We start from the raw sequence: 20,668 nt of genomic DNA, 5'->3' as shown, positions 1-20,668 counted from the left end.
TAGTTGCACAAAAGTGTAAAATGAACCTTTTACTCAAAAAACCTCTCTCTCCTCTTGAGGTAATTACATTTCAGAAATCACTGCAGTACAGTACATAGTTCATCAGTGTGAGTTGGAATTGATCTTACAAGTTTGAAGCACTGATTACCTCCGTGTTACCCAAGCACACAAGTGGATGGTGTCATGTGGGTCGGGAGACAGCAGAGTATAGCTCCTGTATTGAAATTCTCAATTCACAACCTTATTATATTGTACAGGGCACGTCTAATTTGTTTTTACTGCCGGAAATAAAGTAATGCACTTCAAAGAAACAAAACTATTTTATTAGCTTCATAGAAATGAACTGTCTAAAGTGTCAAGGATAGGGAAAGCTTATTGCTGCTTCCAGCAGCACGCGACCTTTCAGTTTGGTAATACAGAACTTGCAAAATGGAGTGGTGCAAGAGCAAAGTTACATCAACCATGTCAGCCAGTGCAGCAGTTTCCAAAGGAGTCACAAATGCGTTATGTTTTACTTCTCCATTTCCCCGTGAGATCTGTGATCGAGTGAGCCACTGTTAGGGATTAACAGTGATGGAGCCCTTTCTTAAAAGCTTCTGCTCTCCAGAGCAAGGTTATGTTAACAAGGTATGTTAACAGCTCCTGACAGACTCACAGCATGGCTGAGGCTGGCAGGAACCCATCTGCTCCAACCCAGGCTCCAGCAGGGCTGCCTGAAGCAGCCTGCCCAGGACCACATCCAAGCAGCTTTTGATGATCTCCAAGGAGACCCCACAGCCTCTCTGGGCAACCTGTGCCACTGTTCCATCGCCTACACAGCCCAGGAGTGCTGCCTGGTGCTCAGAGCCTCCAGTGTTCCTGTTTGTGCTACATGTCCTGGCACTGGGCACCCCCAGATGGTCATTTATCTCAATGTTAAAGGAGCAATGATCAAAAAATAAATAAGAAAATCTTCCCTAGTGAGCCCGCAATGATCACGTGTCACACGTAGAGCTTTGTCCATATTTTACTACTACCTGCTCCTTTACCCTATTGGCTACAAAGGTGGCAAAATCTGGTTTCTGTTCTCTCAGCACGGGGTTTTGCAAGAGCGCTTACTACCTACCAAGTGGCTTTTCAAGTCAGCTGAATTTAAGACTTCATTAAAAATTCTGATGAGATCCCTTCTCATGCATCTGCTGGGGGACAGTGGGGAACAGATGCAGCATTGTCACAGCTCACACCTTCTATAGAAAGCAAGTTTGCTAGGGTAAGCACCTTCTTTTCATAGGTGCTGTTGAGAAAGCAACCTGCAAGGGCATGGAAGCTGATGAGTCACTTCAGTTTCATTCTTCTGCTGCTTAGGACAGCCAGAGAACTGAATGAGAGCTAAGCAGTCCCCAAGTGAGGTTGGTGGGAACTCAAGTACTACTGGAGATTTGTTGGCACCCAAACCACACCACCTCACGCAGTCAGTGGCACTTAGTCTGGGATGTGGCAGGAAACGAGAGAAACCTGGTTGTTTTTTGTTTTGTTTTTTTTTTAACTTTTCATTGAAATTATTTAAAGGTTTCCAAATAATCATCAAATGAACATGACAGACTGCTTATCCCATGAAAACTCTTACGAATTGCAGGAGGGAGAGAGCTTAAAAATGGCTTCTCCCTCTTTATCCCAGCATTGTATCACATTGACTAAACTTTCTAAGAAGGAGGAGGAAAGTCAAACATTAGTTTCATCATGGCTTATTTTGCAGAGCTGTTCGTAAGTCATGGTTTCTGACTCATAGAAAACATCTCTTTGAAAGCTTGCTTTTTCGTAACCCAAGCATGAGGAGTACCTGCTTGCTGTAGGATGTAGTTGGAAATTAATCTCTGTTCTGCTGGACTGGCATGGGAGGTGTGGGTCAGAAAACTGCTGTCCCATTATGTATGTACTGGCTGCAGCTTTAATGAATTTTAATGGTTGTGGGATGGGTGTGGTGTATTTCATCCTACTCTGCTGAGTTACTACAGTGCAACCAGAGAGGAGATGATAGTAAAATCCTGTAATCATGCCTTTAGTGTGATACAGTCCAGCCAGAAAGCCTTGCAAGTAGAGGAGATTAAGGTTTTACACAAACTATTTTCGGTCTCTGAAGGTATTCCAGAAAGGCCAAAGAAGTTTCAAGTAATCTTTTTTTTTTTTCCTGTCCATACAACTTGGGTGCATTAGAAAACTCAGGAGAAAATGTCTTAAGCATAAAATTGGTGAAAAATATATGATTCATTAAAATAACTTCTATTATCTTCAGTGAAAATATTTGTAAGGCATTATGGTAACTTTTTATTAATCTCAGTACTTATAAAAATGTTCTATGTAAGGTTGATAATCTGTTAGTAAGCTTCGTGACATTTTCTTTCACAGCTTAACTTTAATTTTGCAACCTTTAACCATTTAGTGTTGACCATTTGTAACTCAAGTCTTTATGCAAACGGTCTCAGATTAATGACCCAGAAACCAGGGAGTGCAGTCTCAGCAGGGGACTGAGTGCCTAGGCGAGATACTTAGCAAAGCACCAAGAAAATGCTTTCTTTCATATGAGGTGACTGTTCTTCTCTTCCTGTAGTTCCCCAGCCTACTCACTATTTAACTTCTGCATGCGATTAAATTGGAGGAGACTAATGGCTGGAGGAGCTCATTAAACAACTGAATGTTGAGCTCTGCTGTGGGTCTTTGGAACTGATTCGAGCAGATCCTCTGAAGGAAACAGGCTATTATAGAGATACATAGAATATACATAAACATCTGCATATACAGAAGAGTTCTTTGTAGTGCATCTCTAGTTTTGTATTTGGATGCTATTAAACTTACTGTTAATAAATTAAAATATCTTAAGCTCTTGTATTACTGTCCATCTCAGAGTATCTGAGTGTGCAGCCTTTAGGTGCCTATGTCTTCCTATCAAGTTTCCTGTTAAAAAGTACAGAATTTGTGTTCCAATACTAAGGATTTTGTTCTCTTTTAGGATCGAAATAGAATGTATGACAGTCTGAATATGCACTCTTTGGAAAACTCCCTTATTGACATTATGAGAGCAGAGCATGATCCGCTTAAAGGTATGTTATTATGCTAAATAAAGAAAAAAGGGTCATCCATTTTGCATATTTGAATTAACACTGATTGCTAATTTAGATTCTAGGTTCATATTAAAATAGCAAATGAATTATTAACTCATACAAAAGGTCAATCTCGATCTGTATTTTGCTGAAAACACTGGTTTACAATTGATTAAAACTTAACTTAAACTTAAGTGTCAGTATCTTCACAGGTATTTCTTCCTCTCCCTAAGAAATTCATAGTTAGGTTCATTTGTAATTGACTTTTCTGCTGCAGGAAGTTCTGTCTCAGTTTGTAAAGACACACTGATGTGTTGAAGCTAGCCAAGAGACGGTGGGAGTGGAATCAAAACGCTTTTTTTTTAATCCCTTTCTTTGCAGTGGAAGTTGATAAGAAAATTAAGTCCACTGATAAAGTCAATTTTTGTCCTTTCAAATATTTTCTGAAAGCCCATGGAGGATAACTGCTTGTAGTCGTCCATTTTCTGTTAGTCTGAAGAAGTCCAGAAGTACACTTGTCTTTATCAGTCAGGTTCCTCTTACCCTCCTGGGCTCTGCTGAAATAGCAAATGTTTGTGGACTTTGGTTTTAATTCCTCTATTCACTGTGCAGTAAGTCATTCTTTGGTATTCTGTCTTTCCATACTTATTCTCAGGTGGATTTTACCATTGAACTTTGCAGCAGGGAACTCAAGCCATTTATTTTGGCCTGATCAAATGTTACTTTATTTGTGGTATTGTAACTGGCCTAAAACAATCTAGCTTTAAAATACCAAAGACGTCAGGATTGCTATGCAGAATTATGTCTCAGTATTAAAGCAATCCAAAGAAAATCACATATTTTTATATAGTTATTTACTCCCATCCATTCTCCATTTCTAGAGACTTCTAAGCTTAATATATACTACATTAGCACATAAGGGCCTGTGCTCCCCTGATGTGGAAGACACTTTGTTAGTCTGCTCCTTTATGTAAAAATTTTAATAATCAGTTGGAAGATTGGTGGTATTTAGATAGCCTGTAATAGCATAATTTAGAGTGTAAAACCAAAAGGTTGTTTTTTGTGTTTTTTTCTCCAAACGGAAAATTTCTACAAAGATCAGTAAGTGGGTAACATCTGGTTAGCCTGTTAATTTTTCCTCCTCATTAGATTGGCAGCTGAAATTAAATTTTCATAGACGTTCTTTAATCTGGCTTCTTGTTTCATAATATCTGCAGAAAATGAATTCTGGTTTTAACAATTTTATAATTGAAGTCCACTGGTAAATTCAGTTTCTGTCCATCCTATGTGTTAACAATACATTACTAAGTAACACACAGAGGTCAAAACCTGTGAACGTTAGCCTGGTGGTAACTGCTGTGAACTAAAAGCAAGTGCATGGCATCAAAGACAAGGTAACTAGTTAGCTCATCCCTGTTTCAAAGCACTTTCTTCAGTTTGCCACACTCAGGTGGTGACTAATACTGTGACTTTGGTTATCTGAAGGCAAGTAAGTCTACAATCAGGATAGATATTAAAAGGTAAAGCTATTGTTAGGCTTAAAATTAGAGAATGAAGATCCTCTATCATAATATACTGCCAGTGACATCTCTCACATTCCTGAAAACCAATCAGTTTCTTCACTTGTGTGCACACTGACATGACAAATGGAAGTGGTTGCTTTGTTTCCCCACCATCTCGCTGTTTTCATTTTGGTTTTATAATGCAGAAGAGTTTTCGGAGGCACAGCAAACACAGAAATGACCTATCTTTATTCATCTCATCATATTATGTTACGATACACTACATGAAAACTACATCTTTCCAATAATAATTTTTCAGTGAGAATAAGACAAGACAAAGCTTTAAGATGAAGTCAAATATGTCCATATATAGACATTTTTGAAAAACTCGGTAAAGGTTCCATAGTTACTCTGTGCTTTCTAGGGACGTGAGTGTATGGTTTCAGTCTGCAGTTGACAGACTTTCTTTTTTTAACAGTTTCACCATCACAGTGAAAATTCTGCTGAGTTTTATGTTTGAACTAAAACAGATGGAAGCCATAGATAGTGATGAATTCAAAGGAAATTCTTTTTTTTTTTCATTTGAGTGCCAGAGAACAATGCACACACCAACTGAATTTAAATGGAATAATTGCGTGCTGTTATTTAAATAGGTTGTTGAAGATCTTTTTTTATTTTCCTTTTGAAGTTATTATTTCAATTGAAACAGCTACACGATTAGCAAAAGGACAAGAGAAATGTTCCTTATTGAATTTACTGACTGACGGTGGGAAGCAGAGAACACATCCAAGAATAGCTTTTCAGTTCCTCCCTATCCCTCTCCTGTTTAGTCACCGTTAGTTGGCATTTTCTGTAACTTCCTAACAAGTTTAACTTTTTTCTCCTACAAACCGTGAAACACTAATTTTGTTATTTCAGTCCCTCTGGGTTTTCTTTTCACCACAGCAAATCTGACACTTATGTAAGAACCTGCTTGCATAATGCACAGGACTAAGAATATTACTAACTCTTACTTTTTATTCCTATTAATATATGACATGCTTTGTTGTAACTGAAGAATATTTTTCTAACTAGAGAATATTTTTATGGCAAGTTTTTAACTAAATCTAAGCACGCTAAGACAATGCATCTTTTATATCTGACCACAGCAGTAAAATGAAAGTCCCTGGAATTTTAAGCACGTGTTTCAGATTTAGCTGCTTACAATATCTGGAGTATGACTAAGCATCTTGTCTCAGATTTTGCACAATGCAGAACAGACACTGTGTGTACTAGCTCACAGCTTTAAGTTTTGCATTTGAAGACTCATTTTAGAAGGAAGTCAGATTTCACAATTTTTGCTTTCATGAACTTGAAAAACCTTTATTTCAAATATGATTCACTGAAAGCTAAATTTATGCCTGCCAAAAGTTGTTTATAGATGTATAGTTTCAGCTTCACTTAGACTAAGTTTAGTCGTAACTACAGAAGAGATCAAAAGAAGGGAGTGATTTTTAGCATGCAGTAAGACATTTTTTCAAGGTAGAGGTGTATCTGAATTCACTGATTGCAGCAGAAATCCTGATCATGTTAAAACTAATCTTCCCCATAACATTTTCTCAAAATCAATTTTATAAAAATATATTTAATATTTTTCCAGTATAATATAAATGGAAGTTAAAGATAATAAAGGTTAAACTAAATTAATTTGTTTTTTTAGGAACAAATTAATTTTGTTCCTGAATACCATTTTTAATTCTTCTATTAACCCTTAAAATATTGGAGACTAGACAAAAATATTGGAATATTAGTTGTGTAATTATTTTCCAGACATAACATTCATGTGTACTTCCTTTTTCCTTTAAACTATTTTCCCCCAAATGAGAGTCCTTCCTGATGTCAAGATGTAACAAACTTGAGTTCTAGACATTTCAGAAGCAAGAAAGCCAAAACATTTACACTTAAAGAGATTATGGAAAAAATGTAAAAGAACAGGTTACACTCATAGAATATGTGTTCCAAGTGCGAAGCAGATGATTTAATGGGATTTGTTATCTACTGTATCTACTAGAAACATCATTCTAGTAAAGGCAGTGGTGATTTCCATGTAATTTAATGGCTTCTCTTGTGTAAAGCCAAGAGTATTGATGCTTTTCTCAATTTACAATTGTTTTGTTTTTTTCTAATCAGCTCTCCTATAGCTCTGCTATAGGAGAGCTGATTATATATAAGACAATACAGAACTTGAATTAGTCATACCTATGTTAGTAGGAGTAACAAGAAGGAGTACAAAGTTTATAGGAAAAATAAGTTCTATTTTTCTTCATGCTTTCTTGTGAAGGGAGGAGGAGAAAAGCATTTTTTTTTTTTAGGAATGCTACAAAAATACCTTTTTCTGTATAGCTAGTAATAAAATAATAAAAGTAAAACATGAACATTTGGATTACCTGTTGGGGAAGAATAACCTGATGTACCTAGAAGCCTTTATGTTGCTCTTTCCTATTTTTATTTTCCTGTTCAATTAGTTCAGTTAAGCTTTCCAGGTGCTCTACATGTTTCTTTTAAAAGCAACCTGCTGGAGCATGCCCAGTGAAATATATAAAAAAAGGTGATGGTGACTGAATGACACAGTAAAAAACACTTTCTTCCTTTGGACATGACAATTTTTGTTCTCAAATGACTTTGTTTTATATTTTTTTTTGTGTTAGGGAGCAGTAAGATTTAAAGTTATGCAGTTGCTTCCTAAAGTAATTCAAATTGTGCTCAGAAAAGTTTCTAAGGCTGAACAAAAGAGCAAGGAAGGAAAGGCTTCACTTTTTGTCATATAAAAGCCTTGAAATTCTAGTAAAAAGAATCTAGTAAAGAACGTTTTCTGTAGGTTTCTTTCTTCAAAATTGTTTCAGAGAAAAAAAAATATTCCTATTTAAGACTGATAGACTCATTTGCCTAAACAGACTTATCGTAGACAACACATTTGGCCTCATTAAAGCTTACATAATTCTTACACAAGCATGTGAAAGTGTAGTATCTAGGCTTTCTGTAACTAGGTGTTGTCCAAACATGGTTTTGTGCTGTTGTCTTAACTACACCGAATCAAAAACTGAGCTTTCTGAAACTGCTGCAGTCCTCAGCCATGTGCTGTCTGTTACGTAGTCTGGGAAAAAGCTTAACTTGGAAGCTCTTTCTCTTCTGATCAGGAGATCTACTGAAAGAAAAAAAGAAAAAGGAAGGTGTGAAAGAAATTTAGGATTCTCAGTCTCTTCATTTAATCATTTAACACTTTAAAAACAAAGAGAAGAAAAAGGTGGGAGCAGACAACGAAATATCAAACTTCTGAAACTGAGTCAGCAATATTTGAAGCGGTCCTTATAGGTTTAAATCTGTCCCAAATGTTTTAATATTTGGGGATTCCTAAAACAGCTTAATTAAATAGAAATAGAAAGCATGCATGTCCAATACTAGATATGAATTTGTCCTAAAATGAAAAGTGAGCAAGCAGAACTACATCTGGATGCTCAGAAGAGGCTTATAAAAGAAATTAGCATTTTAATTTTCACTGCCCATGATAATAAGATAAGATTACAGAAATGTAACTAATGTAATTTCTTACTCTTTCCTCATCATTTGGATTATCAAGACTTTTTTTTTTAATCAATTCTCAAGTGGTTGTAGTGGTTAAGCTGGCCCACCAAAATTTATTTACAAAATTTATTTATTTTTCTTCCCTTACGCAAGAGCACATTGTCAGAAGTACATAGCAGCCAGTTGCGTTAACACTGATCACATTTAGATGCGGAAGAGGGGATTAAGTTTCAGAGAGCAGCAGTTACATAAGAAATGTCAGACATACCTGCTTCTCCGCAGCGGAGCTATTCTGAATTTAGCTGTGATACATGAAAATAATTAGTGGTAACGTGCTGAAGTTCCTAGACTCAGGCTTTCACAGAGAAAATTTCTATAATACGATACTTTATGGAACAGCACAGGAATATCAGCCATCCTATTTTTTCCAAGTAGCACCAGTAGCACGGTGCTAATTTTGGATGCTGTCGAGCTTAGTTCTGTAGGCAGCCAGTGAAGTGATTACTTTTCATTTCTCAGGAATTAAATGCATCTATTATTTAAATAGTAGATATTCTGTAATTAATTTGTAGTTATTTTTAAACGAGTATAGCATCTTTATGTTATTAAAATTATTTTTTAGGCAAGCAGAGACCACTGGAATGACGAGAATAAGTATTGAACGGTTTTCACAAATCTAGATTTCTGACACTGAAGTAAAATAAGAATAGATGGAGTTTGTGATGAGGGCAGTTGTTAAACGGGTACATATTTTTAAAGGCGTTGAACAACAAGCAATAGAAAGAGCTGAATAGGAAAAAATCCACGATAGAAGCAACGTGAATTGCTATAAGATGGCGCTCCTTTGTTCTTTGTATTTTATGTGATGCTGTTTTACATTAAGTTTAATACTGTATACATCCATTTTACACTTTTTAAATAAATTTGAGTTCTCTAAATTCAGTATAGGATTGATCTTACAGCTAATTCCACACACGAAGTTTCACAAATTTATTTATATCATTAAATTCAGGTGCACTCCATAGAAACACTACATTTTGCCACCTCAGATTATTCTGAGGTCTAAGAACCAAAATTGGCAGTACTTACATTTTGAAAAAACAAGCAAATCTTCTATGTTAAAAATGTTTTTAAGGTTGTAAAGCCCAAGTGCTAGATAAGGCGGTAAATACACGTTGTAGGATCACCATAATGAAATAGCTATAGTTAAATCACAAAAAACAATTTCATAGAAATAACCTTTCAAATAAGACCAAAAAGGTTACTAATTTTCCTCTTCTAACCCTGAAATCATTGTCTGAGCTAGCAAATTCATCTTCGTAACAGCAAGAGGAGGTCCATGTTTGTGTGGTGCATCGGTTTGACACCAGAGTCCCGGGCCCAGTGGATTCAGGCAGAGCGCGCTCCTTAGCGCAGCTCCGTCCCCACGACTTCTTGAGGAGTGCTTGATTATTTCAACTTTTTCGGCTTTGTGCCTTATGTTTCAGGTGCAGCTTATTCATAGAGCTAGAGAGAAGGGGAGACAAAAGGTGAAAATGCAAAAATACCATTTTTAAACGGGAATCCCCTATCTTCTAAAGCAGATTTCCTCTCTTGGTGCTGACATCAGAGGGGGGACCTCTCATGATAGGACTAAAATCTGAAATCTCTTTCTGCAGTAATCACCATAGGTATCTTTTGTCCCCTTTACTAAATGGAGAAAAAAAAAAAAAAATTTAGAGACAGATCATCACCAGAGTCTCAAGGAGATTCAAGCTGAGATGATCATTTCTCACGATTTCTGTCGTTATTCAAGATAAAACACTCCATTCTGCAAGACGCAGTTCATGGTGTTGCATTTCTATAGCACCGTATATAAACAGGATGGTGACAGTAAATAATCCTATAAAATCCTGGCTGTTAGGCAAATGAGTATTCCTTTCATAGACCAACTGAGAGGAAAAGCAAAGTGACTTCTTAAAAACCAGGCTGAGCAAACCAGTGGCAGCTCCCAGATTGCAGTGTAAGGATGCCTTTTTCTTAATTTCTTTCTTCTTGTACTAGAATGCATTTCTACAGGGGTAAAATATCTATTTTTCCAAGAAACATTAGTTGTAGCTGTAAAGGCTTACCATGAGAGAAAAATTGGATTGTTTTATAAAACTCGACATCCTGAAGTTGCAGAAAATGAAGACAAAGGCTCCTGAAATGATTTTTTAATATCTTACCTGAGTCATCTTAAAACTTCTGTAAAATTTGAAGAAGACAGTGAGAGTTCTTTCAGTTGGATTCATCTGCCCTTCCCAAATCCTAAAAAAAAAATAGGCAGAATTCCTACCTAATTTGTAGCTGCACAAATACCATCCTTTCTAATAATAAGATCTGTTGGAAGAAAAATAGAATCTGGCTGTATACAACTTTTTTTTTTACTTTTTTTTTTTGTTTGTTTGTTTAAATCTTGCTGTTCTGAGTATAAGAGTTAATTTTTTTTTTCTGTAGCTTTTGGTAGAAAATTCTCCTGTTTGATTCCTGCAGGGAATTATGTACTATTACTTAAATATTTTCTCAGATGGAGGTTTTATTTAACCCCAAAGGTGTGTCCTTTTAGACACAGAACTGCTATTTTGAGAAATTTCCAGCCTTGCTGCTAAACACATGGGTTCAGCAAGAGTAAAAGAAAAAAAAAAAAAACACGATGAGAGTTGTTAGACAACTTTAATATATGGATTGCTGCTTTGGTTTTTATTTTTATTATTTTTTTCCTGTTCCTTTTCAGAAAGCCTGAGCCTTATTGGGGTATGACTATCTGCAGTGTCTTACTAATATTTACTTGCATCTTACAAGCCATCTGCATCTATATTCCCCTTTAAATCTGTGTCAGTTCTCAACATGCTTTGCTTTCAGCCTTTATTCTTGTCTCAGCAAACGTTCTAGTTTCCTCCAAAAGATTTAAATGTTTGTTTCAGTATGTTTATTATACAAGCTTAAGGATTATAGACAAGCAAGTATGTTGTAATAGCAAGATACGTGGAAATGTAGTTTTTTGCACATTAAAGCACACTTCTAAACACAGCAGCTATTGAATTTTTTTTCTCTAGGTCAGTGTGCACTGCTGGTATGTTCGCAGCTTCCTGTAAACAGAAAAAGTCTCCTTTAATAAAAAGGAATTTGTAGTGAAGAGACACTTCAGCTGTGTATTTTAAACCAGTCATTTAGCTATTAAAGTAAAACATGCCACCAATGTAGTAAAAGGCAACACTTGAAAAGTTCCATGTCAGGATATGAGGTTTTTCATGTAATATTCATTCAATAGTTGTTTGTCTGCTATAAAATGTGATGTATCGTATTCTTTAAATTTCTTAATTTTGCAGATAAACCAGTACGCTAGATTTGCCAGACCTGCTAAAAATACTACATGCAACGGTTACATTGGCTAATAAATTTTTAATGCCTTAATATTAATTCCTGTTGACATGTTTTTTCTTACACTGATTCAGCAGAGAGGCCCTAAACCGCAGAAATGACACTCTGTTAAGCAATGTGCATAGTACAGTTATTCACAATCGCTATGAAAGAGAAGACTAAAGTAGTCAGCACTATTTCTGGGTGTCATGAAACAAAAAGTGGCTTTATCCTATTGGAGCTGATCCCAAAGCACATTGCAGATCTTATGACCAGAGAATTAAGGTTAAGAAGTCTGTTCTTGTCAGCTTTAACTTGGGTCAAGGGTATTGTTGGTTAATGTGCTTGGAGTTAAATATTAGCTCTTTATTTCCCTTAGGCAAACTGGAAATAGATTTTTTATTTAAATTCTAAGAAGTGATTTTTCATTTAATTTCTTTTTTGTGTTTTTATTTTCTAGTGTAATAACTAAAACTTCTGCATTTGTTTTGCTTTATTCTTTTTGTTTGTTTGTTTTCTTTTAAGGTCGCTTGAGTTATCCACATCCAGGGACTGACAATCTTCTGATGTTAAATGGTAAGTGCTAATCTTATAACAGTTCCTCATTATCTCTAGCTTAGTTTAAATCTGACATGTTGGTATAAAATTGTACTGTTACATTCTGTTATTGAATTACTTGCCTCTAGTCTTCAACATTGATGGGACTAGTGCTTTCCATTTTTCAGAGCTGAATGGCAAGAGCTAATCTTGCAACAGCCTTTCATTATTTCTAGCTTATTTGAAATCTGAAATACTTAAAAGATGTACTATTCTTTTTTGTTCCTAAGCACACAAGCATAACGTTCTCCAAAGCTCTGCTAAAAAACTATTATACTCAGACATGAATTAGAAAAAAAAGAAGGCCAGAAATGCATGCTTTTCTATCTTGTGTGGATAAATGGTGAACTACATACTTTTTATTGCACTTCTGTGAAATAATATTTTATTTTTGTGGGTTTTTTTTTGGAACTGGCTTTGTCAAATAAGTTTCTAACTGCAAAATATGCTGAAGTTAGAGTTCATGTTCACGTTCCTCTCCCAGTAGGTCAAACTTCATGAACATCTGCTACTCAGTGAAGGCATGAACTTTAGCCTTTGTTCAAGGCTAAAGAAGGAAGCAGAGCTTGGTAATCCATCTAAGTCAATAATAAATCAGGGGTTTTGCACACAAATGTTTTCTACATCGGGAAAAATTAGAGCTGTAATACCGCAGCTTCACTATATAAGAAAAAGTGGAATCTGTTGTACACAAAGCAACTACATTTTTGTTATTGACTTCTAATTATTGGATAACGGTGGTTCTAAATGTTACCAGTAAAGACTTAATTATAAAAAAGTACAAACAGAACAGTTACTTCAGGTTTGTGGGTCTGTGGAGCTCTTTTTTGTTGTTGTTGCCTTACACTTTTGCACAGTCACTTACACTTGTGCAATTCGGTATAAATTGTAAAACAAACGAAAAAAACATCTTCCACTTTGTGACACTGTAAGTAAATGTTTAAAATTTTAAGGATGTTCCTATTGGGTTGTCCATCCACTAAAAATAAATCTCACGCAACGGACATTTGAAGAATCAGCTTCTTTGGTATTGGATAGTTAAGATAATGGAGTACCTTGGAAAGTAAAAATAGCTCTTTACTACTGAAATCAAGTTTATGCTTAACCCACACGATCCATATTCCTGATTTCTGGTTGGAAATTAGATTGAATATGGATTTGCTTGATGTTAGGACATTTACAACAGCTAACTTTCTGTATTTAACTGCACCTCTATAGCCTATGCTACAAGCTGGTTTTCTCAGGTGGTATCTGTTCCGTTGTGATTACCTGCTGATTTATAATGAAACATTAGGTGGGAAGGTATTAATATTGAGCAATCTTATGAGCATTTACGAGAGGAAATATTTCAAAGCAAGAAACATTTTAAATTTGTTTGCTTTAATGCTCAGGATGGTGAGCTCTTTATGTAGTACTGCATGCTGAAAGAGTAAGTGGGAAGTGTTGTTACACTATGGAATATCAGGGGAAAAAAAGGTGGTTGCTTTTATTGGTGACATTGGAAAAAGGCATCTCTGTGGTGACAGACTAACCTGAAAAGCCAACCACAGAGATAGAGTATTTACTAAAAGTACCTTGGTTTGTTATTAATGCTGGTGGGAACTAGCACTCAGTGAAAGTTCTGTCCTTTTTAAAAGCTGCAATACTACAAACAACCTTCAGTAAGTGTGATAAAAATAACAATTTAAGTATCTAAAAGGCAGGTGCTGCAAAACCTAATTTTTAGGTATGTCCCACAGAATTTGATTCAGAGCCCTGTTTTGGACACTGAAGCTCTCTGTACACATGGAGAGTCTGAGTGCAATCATGTATACAGGTGGGGGCAACCTGAAGTTGGAGCTTCCAAACTGGAGCTACTTGCAGCTAGAAAACAAAAGCACTAAGAATGGCTTCTGGGAAGCCATGGCTGCTTCAGACTCTGTCACAACCTGTCTTTCTTTGTAAGAATTGAAGGGCTTTTTCCAAATGTGTGGTGAAGAGAATCACAGCTTGGACACTTGTTGAAAAGCTTGCAGACTTCAGTTTCCTCTGCTGAAGGGGATTCAAACAAATGTTTCACAGTATCCCTTTAGTTGGAGCCTTGGAGGGAGAAACACAGAAGAGGAGAACTGATAATCTATAGATTTGTAGTTATCCCTTATTTTCTCATTTAGAGTTGTAGTCACTACCAGAAGGAGCAGCAATGCCAGCCCTTCATAAAAGCAAAGCAGTAACATTTTAAAGATGTGGGACACATCTTTGTGTGCTCCAACAGCGGATTTTAGTAGACTTCATTTTAGTACCCTCGTATCTCTGGATCCCAGTAAGGTTCTGACATGAGCCAGGCTGGAATTCCTCAACCCTCTTAAGACTAAACACTTCTAGATAAAACTGATTTTTAGCTAGTTTTTCTCTTCTTAAGTGATAGATAATTTTCCAGCTCATTTAACATGTACTTACTGAACTGTGCCTAACATTAATATTTACAGTTTTCATTATTTAAAATAATGAAATGAACCAAAGGAAAGCTGATTTATGTTTTAATAAATTATATATCTGATAATTATATATCTGTTACAGCTCAAGCTGTAAAAAAGAGTAAAAACTAAAAAAATGGGTTTTTAATGACCTCCCTCAAAAGTCAAGAAAAGATATTGTGGAATGGTTTCACTTGAGTACATCTTTAATTGTCAACTCCATCTTAGAATCTGTCTGTACCAACTAATAATGCAAGAGTATAATTTGTTAGGGGTTTGGGTGATTTTCCCTATTGTAGGGTTCCCACCTTTATAGTTTTAATGCATTGAATTTTTTTTTAATGACTATTGAAAGCTACTATAATTCACCATTCGGTCAGTTTAGGAAGGGAGCGTTAGAGTTACCATCACTTAGAGATACTTATAGTTGGTTGTGCTATGAAGAACGGTGTTCTGCTTCAAAGAGAAGTTACTGAACTTCCTAATACAGGAATCGCTGGATAAGATTCTGTGGTCTGTCATGCATGCCAAACTTGAGTGGTCATCATGAATTCTTTCAGCCTTAAAATCTAATGGAATCTGAACAGAGTTTAGGCAACCAAATGCAATAGAACACAGTGGGAATAGGCACCTGCCCCCTTTACCCAATACTCTTGAAAAATTTCAGCTATAATTGTTGATGGGTTTCTTTAAATGACAAATAAGTATTAACGAAGAATGATTCATTTCTTCAGTGTCCCCATCTGCTCATGTAAATCAGGACTGTTAAGGACAAATGGTATTTTATCTTATCATAAATTTCTGAGTTGTGTTTAAATATAGGAAGTTGGTCTAGTAGGTCTTTTTTTGTTGTTAAACAACATAAATAGTTTTAAATCAGCTCAGCAGTTTCAGTTACTGAAATAAGTGCATATTTGATCTCTGGAGTGTAATTCAAATACATGTCTAAACAGAAATGATACGTTGACTATCTGCACGATAGCACTGCTCACAATTTTGTAAAAATATGGCATCAAGACCATATAACTATAATGGCAGAAAAAGTGTTTACTTCTGTCTGCCATATCTTTATCTCTGAGCTGATTTAAGTTGCAGAAAGGTTTTTTGGTGTTCTTTTGTTTGTTTCTGTGACAGGTTCTAGTATGCAACTTAAGGGATGTAGAAGCAGAATTTTTTAACTGCAAGAAGAGGGAATATTTTTGTTAACTACAGCAGTTAAAGTTGGAAGGTTAAAAGATTATTGGACTCCATTCGACATATAATCCTTCTTGCATGTGCTACCTACTTCATGTTTTCAGAGTGTATCCCTTGCACTTTCTCACTTACATGAAATCTGTCAAAGTTTCTGGCTAATTAGGTTATCTGCCTTTACAGAGCAGAGGATACAAAATTATTTCTGTATGACTTACTCTTTGAACAAGTTCAGGAAGGAAGGAAGTGTAATCTCTCATTTTTTTGCTGTCATAAATCAAGTATAACTACAAGTGACTGGCCTTCCCCAAAGGGCTGTCTCCCCTGCAATTATTTATTTCTCTAAACACAGGCACTAATTATGTAAATGTATATATTAAATCCATATTAAATATATATAGTAAATACATATAAAACTATATTTATAACTATATCTCTAAATATATATAATGTGTATAGTTACACACACACCACATATAAGCAAGCATGTATGCTCTGAAGGGCATACATACAGTATGTGCAAGGTATTTTAATAAATAGATAAAAATATTTCTGATATTGTATAATTTCTCATTGCTCACCATATAATAAAAGGTTGTTTTTTTTTTCAGTGGAACAGTTTTCAGAAGCAATACCTAGCCTTTGAAAGACAATATTATAGAAATATTTATATGGGGAGATTAAAATACTGAAGTTTCATGAAGCTAAAAAGGATACCGTTAGTTCAATACTGTATTTGTAGTGATTTGGGAAGCAGTCTGATGAGAGCCTGTAACCTTCAAGGCTTTGTAGCTGTTGTTATTAAAACAACTTATCCACTGCGGTCATAAACTCTGGATAAAAATAATCAAAAATAACGAGTTGCAAAACCATAGGGGTTGCTATCAGTGTTCACATTTATTGCAGCAGTGCCTACAGATCGTCTGAGAATGGGAGCAAAGTTTTCTAGGCTTTATAGACTCAGTTACAGAAAATCCCTGCCCAAACTAGCTTACAATCTAAATGGACAAAACAGGTAAATATTAGCAGAAAGGGGGGTTGCCATATGAGTAAAGTAAATAATGTGACAACATCAAATACAATTATTTTTCTATTTTCTCTGATATCATTGTTATTGCCTAAGCAAAGAATGCACAGATGAACTTCGGAGTGGCATTGTAATTTCTGTTTGTATTGCAAGAAATACTATTTTAAGCTGAATTGCATTGTGGAGGGGTTTTTAGCATTTTAATAGCCCTGCTGTGTTTATCCCTAAATTTACTGATAATTTTAAAACACACAAAGAAAAACAGTTCAGGTGTTCTGTAACAATATATTTTTGTATATCAGATTGCCTTAACTATGAATATATAAGAAAATAGCTGAGCTGGTTTTGTTGGCAAAAAAAGGAGCAGGTCTAGAAGAAAAACCACTAAGGCTTGAGCTAGAAATTCTTTATCAGTATGCATTTGTTTAGTATTCTTGGAGAGAGAACGTGCCACATGCTGTGGGTGTGAAGCACTTGAATTTTCCCTGATTACTCCAGTTTTATTGGGGGGAGAGAAGAGCACAGGGTGTTGGACAAGGGCTTGGTGACGCCGCTGCTAATGCTGCCTGTGAGTCATTGTGTCCAAGAGTTAGAAAAGATCCCTACATGCTGCAGCAGAGCTGCTCTCTTGTCAGTGCCTGACTTCAGATGAAAACAAGTCTGAAGTTGGACATTAGTCCCCCTGTGCTGCATCAACTGATAAGAGAACTAATCACATCCTCTGTTGAAGAATATGTTGCTTTTTGTGGATGCTATTTTCATATGGGAAACCTGAATTTAGGTGTTCCCAGTCTTGTTGAAACTGGGATTTTCTGGTGTTGGATCACTAATGAAAAGTTGGAGGGTATGAAAAACCCTAAGCAAAAGACTGTTCTAATCCATTGTGATTCTTTCAGGTGGAAGAATATAAATTTGAAAGCAAGTTCAGTGCAAATTGGCTAGGAATATACTGAATGTTGTGTAAGAAATCAAAAGTATTAAGGGAGAAAAATGCTAGAGAGATTCTCAGAATTCCATAAGCAATCCACTGAATTCCTAGTAGGAAAAAATAAAGAGAATAAAAAAAATATGTAAACTTATTAAAAATTTTGAAAAATCCCCATGTAAATGGCAAATACCAGCAATATAAGGATTCAGTAATATGGAAATGGGACAGTGAACTTAATTCATGAGTCACTGACTTTGTGAGACTGCATGCCTTTCAGTGTCTCAGAACCAAAGCTGCATTTCAGGAGAGATCGGTGCGTGGAGTCCCAGTAAAATAAATAAATAAAAAACTAATGGGAGGACAGAGTGATCTGTGTTCATGAATGTCACGGTAACATGGTTTCTAGTGATCTGTGTGGATATTTAACTGCAGTGCTATAATGATTAAAGTAATCTTTCTCAGCTACGAAGTCTGAGAAACAGGAATTGAAAATACTTTGTGGAAACATAACTAAAAATTACACATAGCTTGATAGTTTTTGTATTAGTAATCTGCCTATTTTTAGTCGCCCAGCCTTCAAGCTGAGGAGCAGTCAGTGCAGTCTGCTGAACTGTAGCTGTAAGATCCCTTTAAGAATCTTGCAAAACTCAGAAGTTAGGAAAATCTTGGATTTACTTGCAGTCGGTCAGAAACTGTTGCTTTGCCTTTGTGCAGTATTTGTGATACAATGCCATTTCTTGTGACTTGTGCCCTGATTTTGTTTGCTACCACAAGGAGTCTTTTGTTTCAAACAAAACCTTGCGGTTAATTTTCTGCTAGGTCTTTTCATGAAAAAGGAAGGTCATGGCTTATAGCATTTGCATTGTCACTGCGAAGGACTGTACAAACTGTTCCATGGACCAGAATGTTTCTGTGATTAATTTAATGCTGGCTACGTGCTTTTTAAAGTAATATTTTCCTTTTTTCAGTTGCAGTGCCCTGCGTGTTATTTAGACACTTCTGTAAGATGCAAATTGCATTTGAGGAGATGAATTTTAAAGTTACCACATTTTATGCTTCTGTAATTAACGTGAAGTTAAGACCAAGTATAAAGGCACACTGAATAATTAACACTTGTGCAATGATATCGCTGTGTTTTATAGTATATTCCTTACAGCTGCTGCTAACATCAGTTTAGTAGTAAAATAGTGGGATATTTAAGTGAGACTTCAGTTTATTTGCAGTCTAATCTACAGTTAGCAGTGGCAAATACCAATGCAGATTTTTATTTATTGCTCACCCACATAGTTTTTTGTATGATAAATATTTTCATATGTGGGCATAACACAGTTGTTTGACATTTTACAATTTGTCCTTTGTTTACATGCAGCAAGGAGTTATGGGCGAAGACGAGGTAATTCACTTCTGTTTGTTACAGTACAATTAATCCTGATGGAGCTGTTACTGATCATTATGATTAATTAATCCAGATTGTTGATTATAAACGCTTATCTGCATGTTTCCTTAATACGGGGGAGATGGAGGGTGTGAGGGGTGCAGTCTGGATTGCTTTGATCATTGATCTCTTTTTTAGTTTGAATCTCTTCAAACTAAACTCTCTTTCGGAGTTTGAATTCCAATTCCCTTAATCAGTTAAAGCACTGTACCTCTAATCATAATTTCATTCATGCTAATGGTAGCTGCTTGCAGTTGTTGCCCCCTTTACAAATATACTGTTTGCTGGTTGTTCTAACTCATCTCCCTTCGCTTCTGTGTAAGTGATAGTGTGCAGAGAAAAGCTAAGAATACTTCATAAACTTAGGAAGAAATCTAGTGAACAGCCCTTGGAAACGGTAAATAGATTTTCATAGTATAAATCAATATATGTTCACTGACCCCAGAAAACCAATACTGATTCAGCTATATGAGAAAGTCACCAGTGGTTGTTACAAAGACAAGGTAAAGTGTGCATCAAATCATAGAGATCTTTGGTAGCTTCCAATATTCACAGTATACACAGAATTTGTCTGTCTGCCTTGATCTCTGCATTGGTTCATAACGGGTTGCTCAGGAGGTCCATTTGAAAGAATAATGATGTAGACCACGTGTAATAGCACAACTGTCTTTGGAAAGTTTCTGGTAGACTTTGCTTAATCCTTTTCACTGTCATAAAACAAAAAGAAACTAGTATTTAGAGGGGCTTATCCTTGTAATTCGGTCTTTGGGAGAAATTGGAAAGCCTAGAAAGTGACCTTTTTGCTTTCTTCAGATGGGAAGCATTTAAAAGTGGAGAGGAGGGAGAAAGAAGTGTTTGGAGTCAAACAGAGCATGCTGCACTGAGTGTGTCAGTCCATTGTCCTCAATGTCATCTTAGCTCTCTGAGGAGATGCAGTGCTTTTGGCAAACCTTTTCCCCACATTACAGAAAAACTGATCTCACTGATACCTCTTTAAAACGTTTTCTGATGGTTTGATTTGTAATGGAAACAGAGCCTTCAGATTCTTGTTGTACTTAGATTTTAACACTGGTCTGTGGGGAAGAAAATAAATTACTCTGAGGATTATTCTTTTGAGTTTCTTTCCTATATATTTGTAAGTCAGAAATGGAATTATCTAAGAATTACTTTGAGAAACATAAAAAATTAATTTTCATGGTCTGAAGAGATCATAGAATCATCAAATGGGTTGGGTTATAAGGGACCTTAAAAATCAGATGATTCCAACCCCCCTTCCATAGGCTGGGACAGGTACCTACCCTAAGTATAAATTGTGTGTCTGTGCCTTTTGTTGCTTGTTCAAAAAAAAGGGGGGAAAAAGAAAAAGAAAAAGAAAAAAAAACAGCTTTTGTGGCCATATTGTAACCAACAAGTTAATTAGGATTGGCATATTTTTGAAAGAATATGACCACTTCTTCATATATGCATAAGACCTGAACATCATTCTTATAACTGCGAGTTTCATAACTTGAAA

General features: G+C 35.8%; 1 protein-coding gene across 2 annotated transcripts in view; it reads left to right on the top strand.

Annotated features, from left to right (window-relative positions):
* CPEB2 (cytoplasmic polyadenylation element binding protein 2) overlaps positions 1 to 20,668 on the top strand; it is a 54,367-nt gene that overhangs the window by 12,389 nt on the left and 21,310 nt on the right. Inside the window, exons 3-5 of one of the 2 annotated variants that reach the window (XM_038178360.2) lie at positions 2,987 to 3,077; positions 12,047 to 12,097; positions 19,090 to 19,113. In XM_038178360.2, coding sequence (XP_038034288.2) covers positions 2,987 to 3,077; positions 12,047 to 12,097; positions 19,090 to 19,113 — 166 coding nt within the window. The remainder of the gene's footprint in view (positions 1 to 2,986; positions 3,078 to 12,046; positions 12,098 to 19,089; positions 19,114 to 20,668) is intronic. The other variant, XM_038178361.2, reaches the window with a different exon arrangement.

This window comes from Anas platyrhynchos, chromosome 4 (genome assembly GCF_047663525.1).
Source record: "Anas platyrhynchos isolate ZD024472 breed Pekin duck chromosome 4, IASCAAS_PekinDuck_T2T, whole genome shotgun sequence".
Taxonomy (NCBI): domain Eukaryota; kingdom Metazoa; phylum Chordata; class Aves; order Anseriformes; family Anatidae; genus Anas; species Anas platyrhynchos.
Note: the sequence above shows the minus strand (reverse complement) of the source record. Positions and strands in the feature narration are given on the sequence as shown.